The 18,390-nt window shown below is 41.7% G+C and overlaps 1 protein-coding gene across 3 annotated transcripts in view; it reads left to right on the top strand.

Annotated features, from left to right (window-relative positions):
* Positions 1 to 18,390, top strand: part of bcas3 (BCAS3 microtubule associated cell migration factor) — a 358,243-nt gene that overhangs the window by 46,296 nt on the left and 293,557 nt on the right. For all 3 annotated transcript variants that reach the window (XM_069166518.1, XM_069166517.1, XM_069166519.1), the window contains exons 8-12: positions 7,757 to 7,864; positions 7,956 to 8,032; positions 12,648 to 12,724; positions 13,417 to 13,500; positions 15,787 to 15,957. In XM_069166518.1, the coding sequence (XP_069022619.1) occupies positions 7,757 to 7,864; positions 7,956 to 8,032; positions 12,648 to 12,724; positions 13,417 to 13,500; positions 15,787 to 15,957 (517 nt within the window). The remainder of the gene's footprint in view (positions 1 to 7,756; positions 7,865 to 7,955; positions 8,033 to 12,647; positions 12,725 to 13,416; positions 13,501 to 15,786; positions 15,958 to 18,390) is intronic.

Genomic DNA, 18,390 nt, shown 5'->3' with positions numbered 1-18,390 from the left:
AAACCTAGGTAGTATTTGTGTAGCATTTCCACAGCATGTAATTGTCGTTTGTATTTGGGGAGCTTGTAAAACTTTGCACCAGTAGGAAATGTGGTGACGTCTCTTCCTTGTAAATGAATTTATTTGCCGGCTTTTTAATTCCTTCTCCGGCTTCCATCTACGCTTTCCACAGCCACATGAAATCTTGTGGTTTTGATGCCCTGGTTTAGTTCACATTCATAAAAAGATGTGTGCAGATAGTCTCAGCCAGAGGGAAAGTGCTCATGGAATAAGCTTAGCATTGATGTGAAAATTAAAATAACAGATGTCAATATGTTTCATCAAAGAGGAAGCGCATAGACTGGATTGATGATAATGGCAGGACAGTAAGACATGTGTTATCCATAATGGTCCTTAATGGCCATTGTAAACAGTTGTGTATCTAAAATTAAGACTCACACATGGTTATAAAAGTCACATTAAACATTGTGTTGTTTGGAGGTTTTCCAAATGTGGTACAGTGCAGTACAGAAAAATGACCCAAACAGCCAGAGTTTACTGTAAGGCCAATCCAAAGGGAGATGGATTTAGCAGGTGTGCCTTTTCCTTGCTTCTCAGTGTTGCAACCTAAGATTAGAAAAATCCAATTTTGGCCTTATGTGACCCTGACTTTAGCCAACTTTAATAGTTTTCAGTGTAGGTGGGTGATCTTTCTACTGAAAGTTGAGTTGTGCTTGCAGTATGAGTGGGTATTGTTTAAAACCTTTGGACACTGGTACTGGTAGTTTGGGCAGGAAAATCTAAATTACATTACACAGTATCTCAGTGAAGAATAAAAGGCTTTACTAACAAACCCTTTTTAGCATTGCCAGAGTTGTGTTTCTTGGGATGGCAATGTTAGCAAATTAGTAGTTCTGCCATTTTTGTCCAGACTTATTATCTTGACAATGTGCTTCAACAACTATTAAATGGGTGGCCATGGAATTTAATGGACACTCATGTTCCCCAGAGGACAAATTCTGTTTGACTTTGTTCAAATCTTAACTTTTCACATAGTATCACCCGCAGGTCACAAGTTATCCAGTTGAAATGTCTTCATGTTCAATCATGGCATCGAATATTATTCAGATGCTCCCCTGCTTCTCTGAGGATGTATCCCAAATATCTCCTAACTGTCTCGACAAAAATTAGATAGATATCCATAAAATTATGGTTCAGACATTCATATTCCCCTCGGGATGATCGGGTCTTAAGAACTCTGGTGATCCCCCAACTTTTCAATCGGTCCATTGCTTTGGTTTCTCACCAAGAAATTACAAATTGAATGGCCATCAGGTCATTCTCAGCTCGTGGTGTTTACGGCTGATCAGGAAATCTTGACAATTGACAACTTAAATTAAATTTATGGTTTGTTTTATGTTTACCATTTGTCTTTTGTAGTGTTAGTTAGCAAGCTATCCGAGCTATCTCCTCAACTGATTTATATTTACAATTCTTAAATTGGCAGGATAGAATTTTTATTATTTTCCTGTCTGCCGCCCAACTATTATTTTGATTACTCTGGGGATAAACCTACGCTACAACGCTTACACACAAAACTAAGATGGTAAATATAATAAACCTATCAAGCATGCCAGTGTTAACGTTGGCACTGTGAGGATGATAGCATGCTGGCAGCATTTAGCTCAAAGCATTGCTGTGATTGAATAGAGCTTCATACCGCTGCTAATGAGACTTATTTGTTTAGCAAAGACAGAAGTTAGAAATCCTAAGTAAAATGCTGTCTTTGTATAAATGCAGTAACTTCTGAGTCTGAAATAAATAAAAGTATCACTTGAATCCGAATCAGGAAATATCAACTCAGAGAATAAAGAAACAAGACTGGGAATCTGACAAAGATTTCCTTGCCAGCTTGTTGGAGACACATTATGGCTTGTACCCAAATAATACTGAAGTTTGATAGCAAGCCCAAGTCTTTAAATGACTAATGCTCTTTTTATGGCAATGTATCTTGCCAAAGCTGAACTTAACGGAAGTATCGTTTTTCTCTCTCTGTCCATATTCTATTGTCATCTTACATTCTGTGTGTTCTATGGGGCCACTCCATTTCTCCTTAATTTCTAGAGAAGCTTCTTGTCCTATCAGAGGAAGTAAATGAGCCGAGCCTCCTTTCCTTCATCCTCCTCATTTTGTATCCTTTCAGACCCAAGGGCCAGTTTGAGTAATAGTAATTGACACATTGATCTAATAGCGCCATCATAATAGGCCTGTTACTGAGCTGGGCAATGGTGCTCGGCGTCACCTTAACATGTGCAAGGACTGACATCCCGCCATGATCCATAATGATAATTGTGATTTAGCCTTGCTTTCAACCTACGCCCCAACGTCCCCGGCATCAGGAAATCTCATTACATCTGACCCTGCATTGCCTCCATTAGAACTGGGTCATTTGTTAAAATACTGCAAAAGCAAAACAATTGAACCCTGTGCCATTTTGATTCTATAACAGCGGGTTATCATTGTCCCCTTGAATCAATTCCAGGGGCCCATTTTTCGGGATAGAGCTTTGAATTGGATTGATCGGACTCTGATAATGCTGAAATCAATGGTGCAGCCACCAGAAAGTAAATTATCATTGGGTGAAATTTTTGTATTAATCTTAATGCCTGTACTCTTGATTGGTAATGGTAGCTGCGCTCACAGCGTGAGGACCTTTGAAATGTTGACGGAGACGTTAACCATCAAGACAGAAAAACGAATCAGGGATTGCTCAAAACTTTTTTCTGTGGCACCTCTTTTATCTTCTTCAGGAAGCATTCACATCAAAGCAGTGTCTCACACACACACATATACACATACACACACACACACACACACACACACACACACACACAAAGACATGTGCACACAGTGTACATGCGGCCCTTGGACGGTGTTTTAAAGCTGGGCTTGCATTAAGACTGTGAGGGCTCACTTGGCCCCACTGTTCTCCAGCCATAGCCTTTGGAATCATATAAAACTACGGCACTAGTGCATACCTTTGTGTATGTTTGTATTTGAGTGCAAGTGTGTGCACACATGTGACATACACAGTGCACTGGGTTTAGCTCTTGCATCAGTCATCAGATGGTTAGTGGATATTGTTGCAGCAATTATTTTATTTTGGATCTCTGGATGTGTTCCTGCCGTAGTCTGTGTAAAGACAAATGAATTGTGTCAAAGTCCTGCCTCTGATCTTAACTAACTTGTGTGTGTGCATGTTTGTCTATATACGTGTGTGTGTGTGTGTGTGTGTGTGTGTGTGTGTGTCTTAGTAGTGCTCAGCGATTGCCGTATCTCTGATTGGTAGAGTGTTTGTGCGTGTAGAGTGAGCTGCAGCTCTGTCACGGTCCTGCGTCGGTGCAGAGTAGCAGATTCTTTGACAGCTGCACACACAGTTTACAGTGTTCAAACCAGATTATTGGAGGTATAGAGACTAAAGGCTCAGTATGACCTGCTGCTTTCCCTAACTGCTGTTACATGGAAGGATTACCGACATGGGATTTGATGACGAGCCTTTTCTGTGACATTGTCATGGTTGGATTCGAGTGATTTTTCATTTTTCAGGTTATTTCTGTGAAAACAATATTCCTCACAATATGACAAAACACTGAAAAATAGTATATTATTAATTTCAAGAACATAAACAAACAAAATAAGTGTTATAGTTTTATATTTTGGTAACAGTTTGGTATTACATTTTCAGTAAAAGATAAGAAAACTGGTTTGTTGTTGCACATATGATCTTTTGTAAAAAAATAAACACTTCCACACCACTTAAGTCACGCCCTTTTTAGGCATTAACTCCTCCTCCAAAGAGTCATGCTTGTTGTTGTTGTTGTTGTTGTGCACAAGTAAAGCATTTTGTGCATGTCTTACCGTTACAAAGCAAAACGGAAGTCATTACGTCAACAGGTTTGAATACCGCCATTATCACCATATGATGTTTTTTTTCATACTAAATATTATACCAGTATTATTACGAATGACACTATAATCGCACACCTCCACGTGACACTGCAGTAACATCTGCTTTATTTAATCCTGTTGTAGTAGTCACAACAGGTTGCTTTCACAGTATATATGATTCAATTTACAAAGCTAAATTCTGAAATTTTTCAGTTTATATATTATTTGCAACCAATATCATGTACTTTATTGATGTGATTGACATCATTAAATCACTTGCATTGGATTTACCTGGACAGGCTGCTCATATGCTTCAATGTCCTCAGCTGTAGGGTCAGGGCCTGATCTTTAAGTGCAGATGGGACATTAGACAAAAATGTATGAAAATGGTTGGAAATATAGACCTTTTGATACTACTTCCAGTGTTTACGTGTTGGTAATGGCAACTTTTGGACTTCAAAATGACTTACAAACGTTATGAAATCACAATCTGGATTTTGCTCTCTGAGTTTGACAATGTATTTCTCCGCTAGGACGCTGGATTTGTATTAATATCCAAAGTAAGGCTCAGTACTTGTGAGGCACGGTAAACACCACTTGAAAGCACCATGGAAACAAGGCTGGAAGAAGTGAGAAGAGAAAGGAAGGGGAAGAAAATGCTGGAAAGACAAGCGGCAGACTCTATCATCAACTCCATTAAGAGCTTCCCACATTGGAAAACTTTGGGTGCATTTAGACTGGCAGAAGAACTGTGTCAAAAATGCCACCTCTTTGTTGACTTCACTGAAATGACTGCATTGCTGCAGAGGTGAATGTGTCACTAAAAAGGGACATGTCAAAAAATAATACGGGTCACCCATCAAAGACTTGATCTTGGCCTCGGATTTTGCCATAACACAATACAACACCACTCTATAACGTGAACAGTTAAAGGTGTCAAAATAACATTTTCATTGGGTAGCTATTTGTTGGAATACTTTTTTAAGTCTCAAATAAACTAGTTGTTACCAACCAAACACTTGAAGGTGAAGTGAAAACCCTTTTGTCATAGGAAGGGATAGACAATTCAACAACAATTAATACCGTTCAGTTTTTTATTCATGGTTATGCTTCCAGTAAAATGTGCATAAAACGTCTTGTCAAGGCATACCCAAAGTCAAATGAAAGCTGTTCTTCAACCACTTATAGTACAAGTATGAGTTTGGTCTCCTTTAAAAGGAAACACTCTAAAATTTGATCCCCAACAGTCAGAGTCACTATATGTGTTACTGGCACCGAGTTATACAACTTTGAACACACTAAAGTAGAAGGTTTTTATTTCTCGCCTGAATCATTTTTGTAAAAAAGTGCCTGTCAACGACTGAAGGTACAAGGTATTATCTGGAAAACACAGTGGCGCTATGGTATCTGACTTAGTACAGCTTTAAAGTTAACAACAATAATACTGATAAAATGTTTTACACTTGTTTTTCTGAGGGTATGTCTAGGCGTTTCCAAAGAAAAAGCCATTTGTAGAAATTTGGAAATACAACAAGTAATATGGTGAAAAATGTCATTTATATAAAAAAGAACTGATCAAACTAGTTACAATAACACGAGCAATGAGCAAAGTTTGTAAAGGGTCCATCTGGCATTGTTTCAATGATAAAACGAATCACGAGAGTCTTAGCTTTCCATAGACATCTTTCATTAGTATATATTTTAACCTTTAACTTTGTTGACAAAAGGTGCCATTAAAACTCAGACGGCCCGTGGACGGCCCGGCCGTACGGTGACTTTGACTGTTATTCTGTATCCAACCAAACTGATGCTCTTTCCGCCTTTAGCTGTAATTTGTGTTTAGTGCTAATTAGCAGATACTAGCATGCTAAAAGGGTGAGCGTGGTAAACATTAGATTTACTAAACATGAGCGTGTTAGTGTTGCTTGTCTTTTTAAACATGTTTGCGTGACCAGTATTTAGCCCAAAGCACTGCTGGGTCTCAGCAGAGCTCCACATATATGCTAGCGTGGCTGTGGACTCTTTAATCTTGTTGTGACACATGCAGGTTCTCGTGTGAACACAACAAATTAAAACTAATTAAAACCCTGTGCAGGCTATGAATCACTGATGCTTGTTCAAATATACTTCAGAGGTTATCCTTATCCGTAAACGCAGGACAATTTCGTTATCATTTTTCATATGGATTCTTTTCTCCACTGTTTGCCTTTGGTTCTACACATATTCTATGCATGTGTCAGAGTTTTGAATGAGAGAAGCAGATTTCTTTCCCCCCTAAAGAAGAGAAACAACAGTAGTGATTGGGAACGCAGACAGACCTCGACACAGGAGTTGGTCAGTGGAACACTGTGCTTCTGGAATATTCAACATGGCTGAGGTCATCTGTGTCTTGTAATGGATGAAAGTCTTCCCTCAGTCAGTTGGCAGTAGCTGTCTGCTGTTATAACTTACTTCCTGATGATGTCTTGCTGTGGCTCAAGTGAGCAAGAAAGGAGTTTCCTCATTGATCAAGTTGTCAAATCGTACTAACCGTCTTTACTAAGCTAATCATCACTATTAAAATACAATCAATGGAGGTGTGCAGCTGGGTTTTGTTCTTTTCCATATGTTTTTAACTAAACATATGGAAAAAAATTAGGAAAGAACTCCATTTGTAGGAGTTCAAATTTGAAGTCACTGTGTTCGCCGGCACAACGAATGCCCCCCATTAGTTCAAAAAGTGTCCATGCTGAGACTGATGAAGTGTATATCTGCCCTCGGTATGCACACGCAGACTAAATGGCCTGTTGAAAGCACTTAGTCCTGTGGCTCAAAAAGCAAAACTAACAGTACATTTCACCCCTGCATCCTGAGCCAACACGGCACCACAGGCCTCGCCAAGGGTGACAGAGAATAGAGGAGCAAGAGGCTTTCCTCACAGAGAGGGAAGGGGCTCGAGGGACGGGGTGTGTGTGTGTGTGTGTGTGTGTGTGTGTGTGTGTGTGTGTGTGTGTGTGTGTGTGTGTGTGTGTGTGTAGGGAGGGGGGGGGGGGTCTTTCTTGATTAAGATTTATGTCTAAATGTTCCTTTGCCAACAGCCGCTGCCTGCTGTTGGATAAGCTCCCTCATGCAACCCTCTTCTATGCTGTGTTGATAGAAGGGCTTCTAGTAAATGTGTTTCATGACAAAGCATTTCCCCTTTTGCCCTTCATGTTACTCCCTCTGACTCCGTGGACCCTCAGAGAGGGCAGTCCAGTGGGACACAGTGGAAACAAATACTATATGATATTCTTACTCTTCTAGTGCATATGTGGAACTACAGTGATTATGTGTTGGGCTCTGAGTGCCTCCAAAATACAGTTGACCTGCAGCTCGACACTGTGCTTGAAGGCCTTCTGTGCAGACACAGACAGCGCTCTGCTGCTAATGCTGAGTCCTCTCGGTAGACATGGCCTAATGCAGGGTTGGAATAGTTTTACTCCAAGACAGATTTTAATGTTGGTAAATATCTCTATAAGTAATGGTTGGAGTCACATGTCAGGATATTTCTGTTTAATCAGTAAATGATCCTGTGTCCTGCCCTGACGCTCCTTTATGAAGTTATTTTTGTGTCTCTTTCAAGCAAGAATAAAAGACAGTTTAAAAAAAGTATTTCTCTTACTTCAATCAAGTTTCAAGTAAAAACATGAACTCTGAATGAAAATATCTGGATTGCAAACAAAGTATTCCGCACATTCGTTGGTTTTAGTCAAAGACTTGAAAACTTTGCTTATGAATAAAATCTCCTGATTTTGTCACAAAAACTTTTGAGAGATATATTGTGAGAGTGAATTTATTTCTCTGTTTTCAGGACAAGCCCTCCTTACTGCTGCACTGACCTGTACTCTCTACGGACGGGGGAAATGGTGAAATCAATTCAGTTCAAGACGCCTATCTATGACCTCCACTGCAACAAACAGTAAGACCAACTGACCTAAAGAAAAGCCATCGTCTGTGATACAGTGAATATTTATTTTCAACATATTATTTCTATTTCCTCCTTCCCACAGCATTCTTGTCGTGAGCCTACAAGAAAAGATTGCAGCGTTTGACAGCTGCACCTTCACCAAGAAGTTCTTTGTTACAAGTAAGGATTTATTTTTTATCCCCCCCGTGTCGACATTTTCACTGCAAACTACACTTCACGAACACTCGATTTATATCTTACATTTTCTAACCTGCTGCTAAGTCTGGCAAGAAAGGAGGAACGTTTTACTAAGTTGCAGAAATCTGTTGTTATTCCCATAAAAAAGAAGTTGGATTTTCACGTAGATTGTGATCACATGTGACTTGTTATTATTTTATTGCCAATGGAAACAAGTATTTGTGAAATGTTGGGCCCAACCTCAGTGTTCTGTGCCGTGTGCAGGAGCACAAACAAACAGCGCCAGTCACGTAAGATGTGTATTTTTTCCAAACATGATCAGTGACTCTGTCACGCTGGCATCACACAACCCAAACAAACACAAAGCAGATCATTGCTTATAATACAAGCAGCCACCAAGACCTGCTGTAGTGCCGTCCTCTCCGGCTCCGCACGGTGACTAAACCGCTTTTATCAAAACATGATGTGAGGCCCTCCATTTGAGGCTCAACACAGGAAAACTGTTTACAGCCCAGCTCCAGCGTCCCCCAGCTGTACCTGCCGTGTCTGCTCGAGGAGGCTGTGCAAGAAAGGCCAGACTGTATTACAAGGCCATTGCTGTCCACTTAAGTCATTGACTGGAGTAAACTGACCTTACTGGCTGGCTTTAATGTGTCTCCTCGTTGTCTGCCGGCCTTCCCTATCAGTGTCTGGGCAACAGGAAACCAAACATGCTCAATAGTTATTAATTGTTTCTGAATGCAGGGGCCTCCTCTTCATAACGTTGTTTGGTCCGTTTGGGCCATAAAAGCAGTAAACAAAGGGTGCTGTGATGTGCGGAGATCTGCTGCGGATGAGCTGTTTTACCGCCAAACGTCCGGGGACACGATGGTGGACATGTCGTGTTTTTATGAGCACTTAGTGTTCGTCCCATGTTTATGTTCTTGCTTTGCATTGGAGTGGTGTGTGTGTGCTCTGAGCTGGAACGCACTCACCACCAGCAACACACTTCTTCTCTGTTCATCTTGATTCCACAGCTTGGTTCAGTGTTTCTGACTGGAACAACCATCATGGTTCGGTACCATCTGTGTTTCTGAACAAAGAGTGTGAGTCTGTGGCTGTTGGTTGTACTTCATATTAATTACATGTGAAGCGAACTGTAATTACTGTCTTCTCTCTCTCTTTTTTTTTAAATTTTTTTTTTTATAACATTTCAGCCTTTTAGTTTTGTCCAATCTCCATACACATTTCAAACTCTCAACTTAGTACGTTTTTGAACTATGAACTTCAACATGAAGTGAGAGTGTCTCTCATTGGATTTACTTCCTGAAATTTATAGGAAAAACAGACAGAATAGACATTTTAAATAAGGAGCCTTCAATCTGGAGACACATTAGTTATCCATCCAATGAAAACGGCTCTGTGCTGTACATGGATGGCCACCAGGTGTAATGCGGGCAGTGAATAAAGCCTGAGACGTGTGATTATAGCCTGTAAGAAAGGTGCATGAGAGCACTGATGCAGTTTGTAATATGCACATGGCACAGCGAAGGACACCACCAGTCTATCTCTGTTTGTACTGGCTGACTTTAAACACAGCACTCTTTGGATTTGGATGCTGCGTGATATTTGCAGAGGCTAGTACTAGTGTGAGCTCACATTTGGTTCGCTGCTTGTTTCCACTGCTGTGGGGAATGACAGGAAACTGCATGGGTTGGACCTCAGGTTGGGCGATATGGACAGAAGTCATATCCCCATATATTTTGGCTGCATGGCAGTATACGATATGTATCTCGATATTTTCTCCAAAGTGGGTTGAATATTTTTTTGTAAGTCAAAGCTACATGTGAAATGTCACAAGCACTTTTATTAACAGAGTATGATCAAAATTAAAAAATACAAAGGCAGGGAAAATATACAGCTGCAAACATATAAATGAAAAATGATATGAAGTAAATAGCGTGAATGAAAAGAAACAGGTCTTTCTCTTTAGTTTGTTTCCATCAGACTGACGTGCTGCAGGAGGTGTGTCGTCTCATTTCCAGTGTGTCGGTGTTACTGGTCGTTTGCTCTTCTCTTTCTCACAGTGGCTAATCACCCGCTGTAAATTCAAACGTACACTAGTTCTGCTCACGCACTCACAGCTCTCTGCTACCAGCTGTTCAGAGCGGTTACCTTTTCTTCGCGTATCGGTTAGCGATGGCTTCTCTTTAATAAGCTGCAGAAATAAGGTGGCAGGTTTAATAACCTGCAGAAGACCAGTTGGTGTCAGATCACAAAGGAAACTTATATACATGATGACATCACGTGAAGAGTGCTTATTTCACTACCAGTGGAAAAACATATATATTTGAAATTTTTCAGGCATAATTTCTGACGAGCTCAGTCAGAATTTATTATTTTTATTTTGATATACTTCATGCAACATCGGTGCAACAGCGCCCTCTATGCTCCCACTCTATGTAGTGCAACACCAAAAGGCCCAAATCCTTTTATGCTGTCCTGTTTTTGCAACCTAAGGTTTTGCTTAAATTAAATCACTTCCAACACGAACAATATAACACAATGTTATCAACCCACAGTTCAAAAATCAAAGTGTGACTGTACAAATGCAGGTTTTTGAACACTTTCTGTCTCACAGCACTTTGAAACTCACACAGCTGCATGTTGGGATGGTTTGACTTCTCAGGAAACTGCTTTTGCAACGCAATGTTTGGGTCTGGCTGCCGTGCTTGTTGGACAAGAAAGATAATGTTCCCCTTTTCCCTCACCAACACCTTCCCTTACATTTGGAGATGGATGATTAGAGAACTTGGGGCTTCTCAGTTGATTCGGTTTCTGATTTTCTTCATCTGAATCATAAAAGTGGACTTAAAGAACCAAAAACACTGCGTCTGGACCCTTCCAGTGTCGTTGACTCTAAAACCTGCAGATAAACGGGGCCCTTTGCAAGTCTGCGTCCAGACACACAGATCGGTGGATATTGTTATGCCTGCTGCTTACATTTGCTTTCACAGAGCTACTCTTTTGTTTGGATTTTGTTGTCAACACTCTGCTCATATCTGTATATTTTTACATCATGCAGGGCTTTCGCTACGTGTGGAATAACTTGGCTCTATCTGTTTTTCATGTTGGCCACCGAGTGCATCCTTCTTATAAAAATAACAAATAAATGGTGGCCCGATGACAAATGTAGTTGGCTTGGTGGAGTGCCAGCCTGTTCAACTGTGGAAGAAACGAGGGCCTCCGTGTGCACTTCATTACACTAAAACATTCACTAATTTGGCAGCAGTTGATCTTTTTTTAGATTCACACAGGCCAGCGTGTAAAGTTTTGTTTCTGACCGAAAGAACAATTTAGTACAGCAGAAATGTAGAAAGTTGAAAGGAGTAACAGCAGAAGAAGAAGAGCCACAGAGATCTTTGAGGGTTGGGCCTTCTCTCTCTTCCTTTGATTCCAGTCTTCGTGTCTGTTTCCTCTCCGCTCAGCCCCTCGTCCTCCACCCAGGATGTCAAACACATGTTATCTCACCGCCTGGGCTCCCCTCGGCCTTGGAAAGGCACAAAAGGCTTCTCTGGCGTTACCAGCAGCCCTTGTGGCTTACCTCAACCCCCCCCCCCCCCCCACTCTCCCCATCAGCCCCTTCCCCAACACAGCTCACTAAATTACTGTCTGCCTCTACCTCATCTGCTCCCTGAGCACTAAATTATTGTCAGCAAGCCATTTCCCCCACACCTCCGTGCACTTACATTAGCTAAGTGTGTCTGCGCGCGTGTGTGTGTGTGCGTGTGTGTGTGTGTGTGCGTGCGTGCGTGCGTGCGTGCGTGCGTGTGCGTGACAAACGCCTGTGATCTCGAACGCAGCGGGTGTGATCATTATTGGATCAACATTTTGTTGCCTGTGTGTTTGCGCTTACTGGAAGCAGACAGACTGTCACTGTCTGTATCTGCTTGCATTTAAATATATTTATGACAGAATCAATCATTTCTGCCGTCTGTTTACAAGCACATGTTGGCCTGCGTTCACGAGTGACAGACGCCCCTCTCGGTCTGGGTGTTAGTCCCTGCAGTTCATATGCTGGAGGTGGAGGAGAAAAAACACATTGTTGTTTTGTCCAATTCATTTATCTGTTTGTGAACGCAGGGTTTTATTTGTCATTTAGGATTATTGCTTACTATTTTTATTTTTGCTGACTGCTCATGGTTGCGTGTCAGTGTGTGTGTGTGTGTGTGTGTGTGTGTGTGTGTGTGTGTGTGTGTGTGTCTGTGTCTGTGTGTCACCACAGGGATTATTGTGTTGGTCAATCAGCAGAGGAGCCATCCTCAATTTATTGGGTACCACAGTCTCCATTAGGTCATACTGTACACACACACACACACACACACACACACACACACACGTAGAGACACGTCACCCTCATTAGACTCCCATTTATCGTTCCCCACAAACACATTAATGGTTTAAGATAGTTAGAGAGGAGCCTCTGAGTTCCTGTTTTATGGCTAACTTTCAATCATGAGGTTATTTACTAAAACGTACATGAATGTGTATTTCTGTTTCTGTGTATTTTGTCATTATTGTTCTCCTTGTTAGTGGAACCATCTTCCTGTCTTTTCAGGCTGCTACCCCTGCCCCGGCCCCAGCCTCAATCCCATCGCTCTGGGAAGCCGCTGGCTGGCCTACGCGGAGAACAAGGTTGTCTACACACACACACACACACACACACACACACACACACACACACACACACACACACACACATACACACATACACACACACAAATACACACAAATACACACATTCATTCAGTGCAGAAGTGTCTTATCAGAGAAGCGACATATTTACCATTCTCCCCAAAAAATGCATTTTATCTATTTTCTGTGTCCTTAATCTGTCTGGATAAACAACTCATTCCAAGAAGAGTCCACTAGAGATGATAACATTTTGAAAATCAACAGATGCACAGGAGTTTTCTGTTTAATGGGATTGTTAAGTATTTACAAAAAACGAAATACTCCATTGTGCACTCTGCAATACATTTAATTTGTAATCGTGTTTTGGTGCTCTCCCACTCAAGTAATTGACAGATGGGGCTCTGTTTGTGTGACTGCCTCAGGATTTCCAGAAATGACAGAATCTATTATTTTGAACAGTGAGAGTAATACTAGGACGGACCTTTTCAAGTGGTATTGTATTTGGAATTAAATCAGAGCAGGTTGGCCGTTTGGTTCGGTAGCCTTTCTTTGAAAGCAAAACCAATTTCCTGTTAAGAGTTCAGAGCGGAGCCTTTTAATGTCCGAGTTCATTTCTCCAAATTTTTCTCCTGGTGAATCCCCTGCAGACTTCCACTTGATGTTCATCTGTAAACCTTTTGTGTATTTTGCAGCTGATAAGATGTCACCAGTCTCGCGGAGGAGCTTGTGGTGACAACGCGCAGTCTTACACAGCTACGGTGATCAATGCTGCCAAAGTGAGTGACAGCACAGACACACATTTATCTTCATTTTTCTAAAGATTGTTTAGTTTTTTAAAGTTTTTTTTTCATGCTACATTATTGAACAGAGTTGAATTGCTCAGTGAAACAGACAATCGTCAGCAGCGTTTTTTATTCTGAGGTTTTCCTCTGTTCTGGGACGGTTCAGTCTTCTTCTCCAACAAGGTCCCCCTTCTTTTCTTTTTTCCCTGTAAACTGCAACAAACACAACATGTTCCTGATCCATGTTATCATCATCAAGTCTGAAAAAGCAGTGCTATCTTATTGCCGTGTGTCCATACAGGATAGATTTGGGGAAATGTGTTGAAATTGAATGCAACGCAGCCTTTACTATGGCAAAAGCACAAACTTTTACTGCCATGTGCTCTCACCAGAGACACATGATTTTTTGAGGATGGATGAGGAGTCAAACTACTTTGCCTTTAATTTGAAATTTAAAAAATGAGTCCTGATGTTGTGGCTGTAATTGGTCTGCAGGCCCTTTGATCTGTGGTGAGCGTTGGCCAAATAAAAGAGCATGGAAGACAGTATTTCCAGCTCGGCCTACACCATCTGTAAATGTGCTGACATTGGATCCACCTGGCCCGCCTGGCTGACTGGGCCTGAGCTTATGAGACACTTCATCAACCTGCCTATCTGTTTGTTCCCACTGTAATCTGTTTCTCTTCACTGGTCCCGTTTCACTCGTCTCCACAGGGGAGTGACTCTGAGATGGCTCGCTAACAGCCCACAGCTCCCTTTGATACCAGGTGAAATTCATTCCTGGTCCGATTTAGCCGCTTTCCAGCACATGCTAACTGGCTATCCCTCATATGGTTCTGGTCTGGTCCTCCGTTCGACCCCAGAAGACGAGCTAATTGATTTACAAAGTGCAAGTGTATCTAACAGCTAGTGTGAGAAGTCTCGTTAGCAGGCTGATGACTGTGTACATTAAAAAGAGCGCTGTGTCGCTAACAGGTTAGCAGCGTAGTGAAAGTTGGACAGGAGCAGGGGGGGTATTGATATGCAGACAGGCAGTCTGCTCGCCCGCCCTCTTCTCATTTAGGACCATATATCTCAATATGGATGACAAGGTATCTCCTTCTGGCTCGTGGCGCGACACGCTGGCTCTTAGTGCTGACGTCCAGAGACATGGAAACAAAGGGGGGGAGGGGGGAGCACATTAAAGTGTAATGGCTTTTGTTTATAAGAAAGATAAGAGAGAGAGAGTGCAACAACTCTGACAAACTGCTCCAAATCGTCTCTCCTCCGGTAAATGTGTGTCACATCGGTGTACGAACAACCGCCTCTCACACAAAGTAGGTTGTAATTTGTTTCGATGGCGACATCTGTGAGTGTGTGTGTGTTTTTCTCAGCCATCAGACATGACCTGCCCCTCCACCCTCCACCCCTCCACCAGATCAATAGCCCCTGTTTGGACTACCACTAAGAACTCCACAACTGCAGTGATTAGAAAACACATTAGTGTTGATCAATTAGGAGCCAAACGCCTCACTTAATAATTGATGGCTCTTCTTGCATTTTACACACACACACACACACACACACACACACACACACACACACACACACACACACACACACACACACACACACACACACACACAGGCAGCACACACTATTAGTGTGCCTGGCCAAGAGGCGAAGAGAGACAGTGGGCGATCCTCAGACCCAACAAACGCGAGGCGCCACCGTGTATTGACAGGGCCGCCTCGTCTGAATGCCTGATTAGGCTCTCCGGGGCCCCTTTGGCGCTTACACACACACATACACACACATACACACACACACACACACACACACACACACACACACACACACACACACACACACACACACACACACACACAGTCACATGCATTGGACTCCATTAGACTAAGACAGTGTAGTAGGTGAGATAGACTCCACTTAAGCAGCACTATCCATTTCCCTCAAATCGAGCCACAGAGGTGTGTTTGAGCCAGACACCCTGGCTGGGCCTTAAGCGGACACAGAGGAGCCTCACACACACACACACACACACACACACTGGTGTCTCCTGTGGCTGTAGTGCTACAAGTCATCAGCACTACAAGTTATCAGCAGGCATCGAGTGAACATGCTGCACGCACACATACACGCGTGCACTTAACGGCTCCTCTGCTGCTCCTCACGTCTTGTAAATGCTTCAAACCAAGTCCACTACAAAATATAAGTTTATTACAAGTATAAATATGTAAATGCCCTGCTGCACAGTTATTATGTTTCCTCTTTGTCTTCCAGACTTTAAAAACAGGCCTAACGATGGTGGGTAAAGTTGTGACCCAGCTGGCTGGCACGCTGCCAGCAGGCACTCCAGATGAGGAGAGCACGCCTCACAGCGCCAGCCGGCGTAGCCCCCACAACCCCGGCGTGGTCACCATCATCGACACACACAGCGTCGGGGAGGGACAGGTCAGTCTACGGCTCTGCTGCTTCTGCTTGGTATCGTTCATGATGTGTTTTTACAAACGTCACCGACCCGGCGTGATTGTAGTCTTCATGGACCTGAAGACAGCACGACGGCTCCTCAGTGTGACGCTGTCAGCTCTCATCCAATCATCTATATGATACACACACTACAGAAGTTTACACTCATTTACATTCATTGGCTTTTTTCACTAAATTGGTGCAAACTACTGCGTTTGTTTATCATTTCTGTGATGCTGGATTGTGGGTATTTATGGTAAAGTGTAGGGATTTATTAGTTGTTTTTTTTCCCCTATGCAAATTATATATGAGCAGTGCAGACATGTGTGCATGTTGTAATTAAATACAATCATTTATAGCACACACTGTGCACAATATGATCATATAAACACAGACCACCGTCACATTGAATCATTTACTCGTCTGCAGTTTTGTTTGTAAAATGTGTAACATGGTTTCAGATCTTTTAATCCTGGATGCCAAAGCTTTGAAGGTTTTAACTCAATGCAGGATCTTACCTTTTGTTTTCAAATCTGAAATATTCTCAAACATCAGCTTTCATTTGCTGGAAATTACACTTGCCAGCAATCGACAGACAAGAACTTCTATACTTTCTTCTTAAATTGTTGTGACAAGAAATGATAGAAAGTAAGATTTAGAGAGTTAGAAACAACAAAAAAAGAATTTCTCTCTGTATGAGGAAGAAAATATATGCAGCACCATTCATGTATTAGACCAAAGTAAATACATGTCAGATTTAGGCCGGAGAGTTGATAAGTTCCAGCAGTCCAAATGAGGTGGTAATGAAGTGTGTACGTTGTTAAAAGAGAAAATAGGTCATACCCTCCGAGGGGTTCCAGATTCAGACTTCCAGGTTTTAGCCTCGCCAAGTTCGTCTCAAAGGTGACGGAGACGTGGAACTGTTCTTCTGCCGGGGTGGATGGACGTGGGAGACGTCGGCCGGTTACAAGCAGTTCAGTTCACAACACGAAGGGAATGACATCAACGATAACAGCAGGGAATCAGTCGTCGGTCCCTCCAGGAAATCACAATCTTGAGATCGCAATATTTAACGCAAATTCAAGCAAACTCAGCAATATTTACGTCAGTTTGTAATTCTTTTAAATTCCCGCAATTTTTCCACAAAAAACGTCATCATCAGAATCTGAGCTGAAAGTATTAATGACATAAAGTAAATATTTTCAAACAAAACTTTATTGATAAAAATAACTCCTCATTTCCAACCAGAAAGTCTCTGCTCCTGTTTTAATCTCCAAATAAAACTCTGTTCACCGGAGAAACAGGAACAAGAGGAGAAACAGGAAGTGACGGGGTTTGTGGGAAATGTGTCCTTCACATTAAAATGATGTGATTAAATGTTTGTGATCAAAGGAAGTGATTCCATATTACTGGATGTTAAATGAGTTTTCTCCACACGTCCAGTTGTCAGAGACGTCTCTTTGTTTGTTTCATCCAGCAGGTCTATGTGTTGAATGAACATGTATTAAACAGCATCTAAAGCTCTTATTTTGACAGCTGATGTCATCCTTGTTTCTATAGTCCAGTCACAGACGGTCTGTTCTGGAAACATACGCACCTTTTAGGACCTTTTAGGACCTTTTAGCAGCTTTTAGGAGCTTTAATCTCCACAGTTCTCTAAGTTTAGTTAATAAGTGTAAAATATTAGAACAAAAATATTTCTGTGATGTGCAGCATGATTATTATCAAAATGATTACATATTTATTAATTTATCAGATTGCATTTTCCTTTTCTCAACTTGCAACTTTTTGTAATTCCAAAAAAACTCAATCAAAACTCTCCAAATTACATCGCAAATTTTGAGAAAATCTGCCACAAAATCAAACAATTTTGATCTGAATCAGTGAAAACCTGTCTGAGAGACATTAGAGCCATTTGCAGTCAGGTAGGAAGAAGCGTTGAAACTGTTGGAGAGGAGTTTCCAGTGAGGTTCCTCCTCCAGCATCAGAACACCAAATGAGGGAATATCTTTCAGAGGAAGAGGCGTCTTCCCTGCTGTACAGTTTAACACTGATAATATCTTAACAAGCAGCACTGAAGCTGTTCTGGAGGCTTGTGCTGGAAAACAGTGTCTCCCCCCCCTTTTCATTTGTCACCTCTTTATATATTGGTATGGATGTGATTAATACTAGAAGAAAAAAATCAAACACACCGACCCATACACAGCAGTTCATAGTTTGAGATGCTTCTCTTAGTTCAGAGTTGCAGTATTTTCCCTCCAGTGATATATTATATTAAATTAAAGACATGATGTCTTTGAGTTTCACGATGAACTTTAGGGACAAACTGATCAGGCGCTTGTCAACCTGAGTTTCTCCCTCACACCATCTGACTGAACTGCTCTGAGCTGCATCTTGCACAGTGGTTAACCAGGAACT

The sequence above is a fragment of the Embiotoca jacksoni genome, unplaced genomic scaffold, assembly GCF_022577435.1.
Source record: "Embiotoca jacksoni isolate LCO1_2020_lvr unplaced genomic scaffold, fEmbJac1.0.p SCAF_39, whole genome shotgun sequence".
NCBI classification, from domain to species: Eukaryota; Metazoa; Chordata; class Actinopteri; family Embiotocidae; genus Embiotoca; species Embiotoca jacksoni.
The sequence above is the reverse complement of the archived record's forward strand: the minus strand, read 5'-3'. Positions and strand labels throughout refer to the sequence as shown.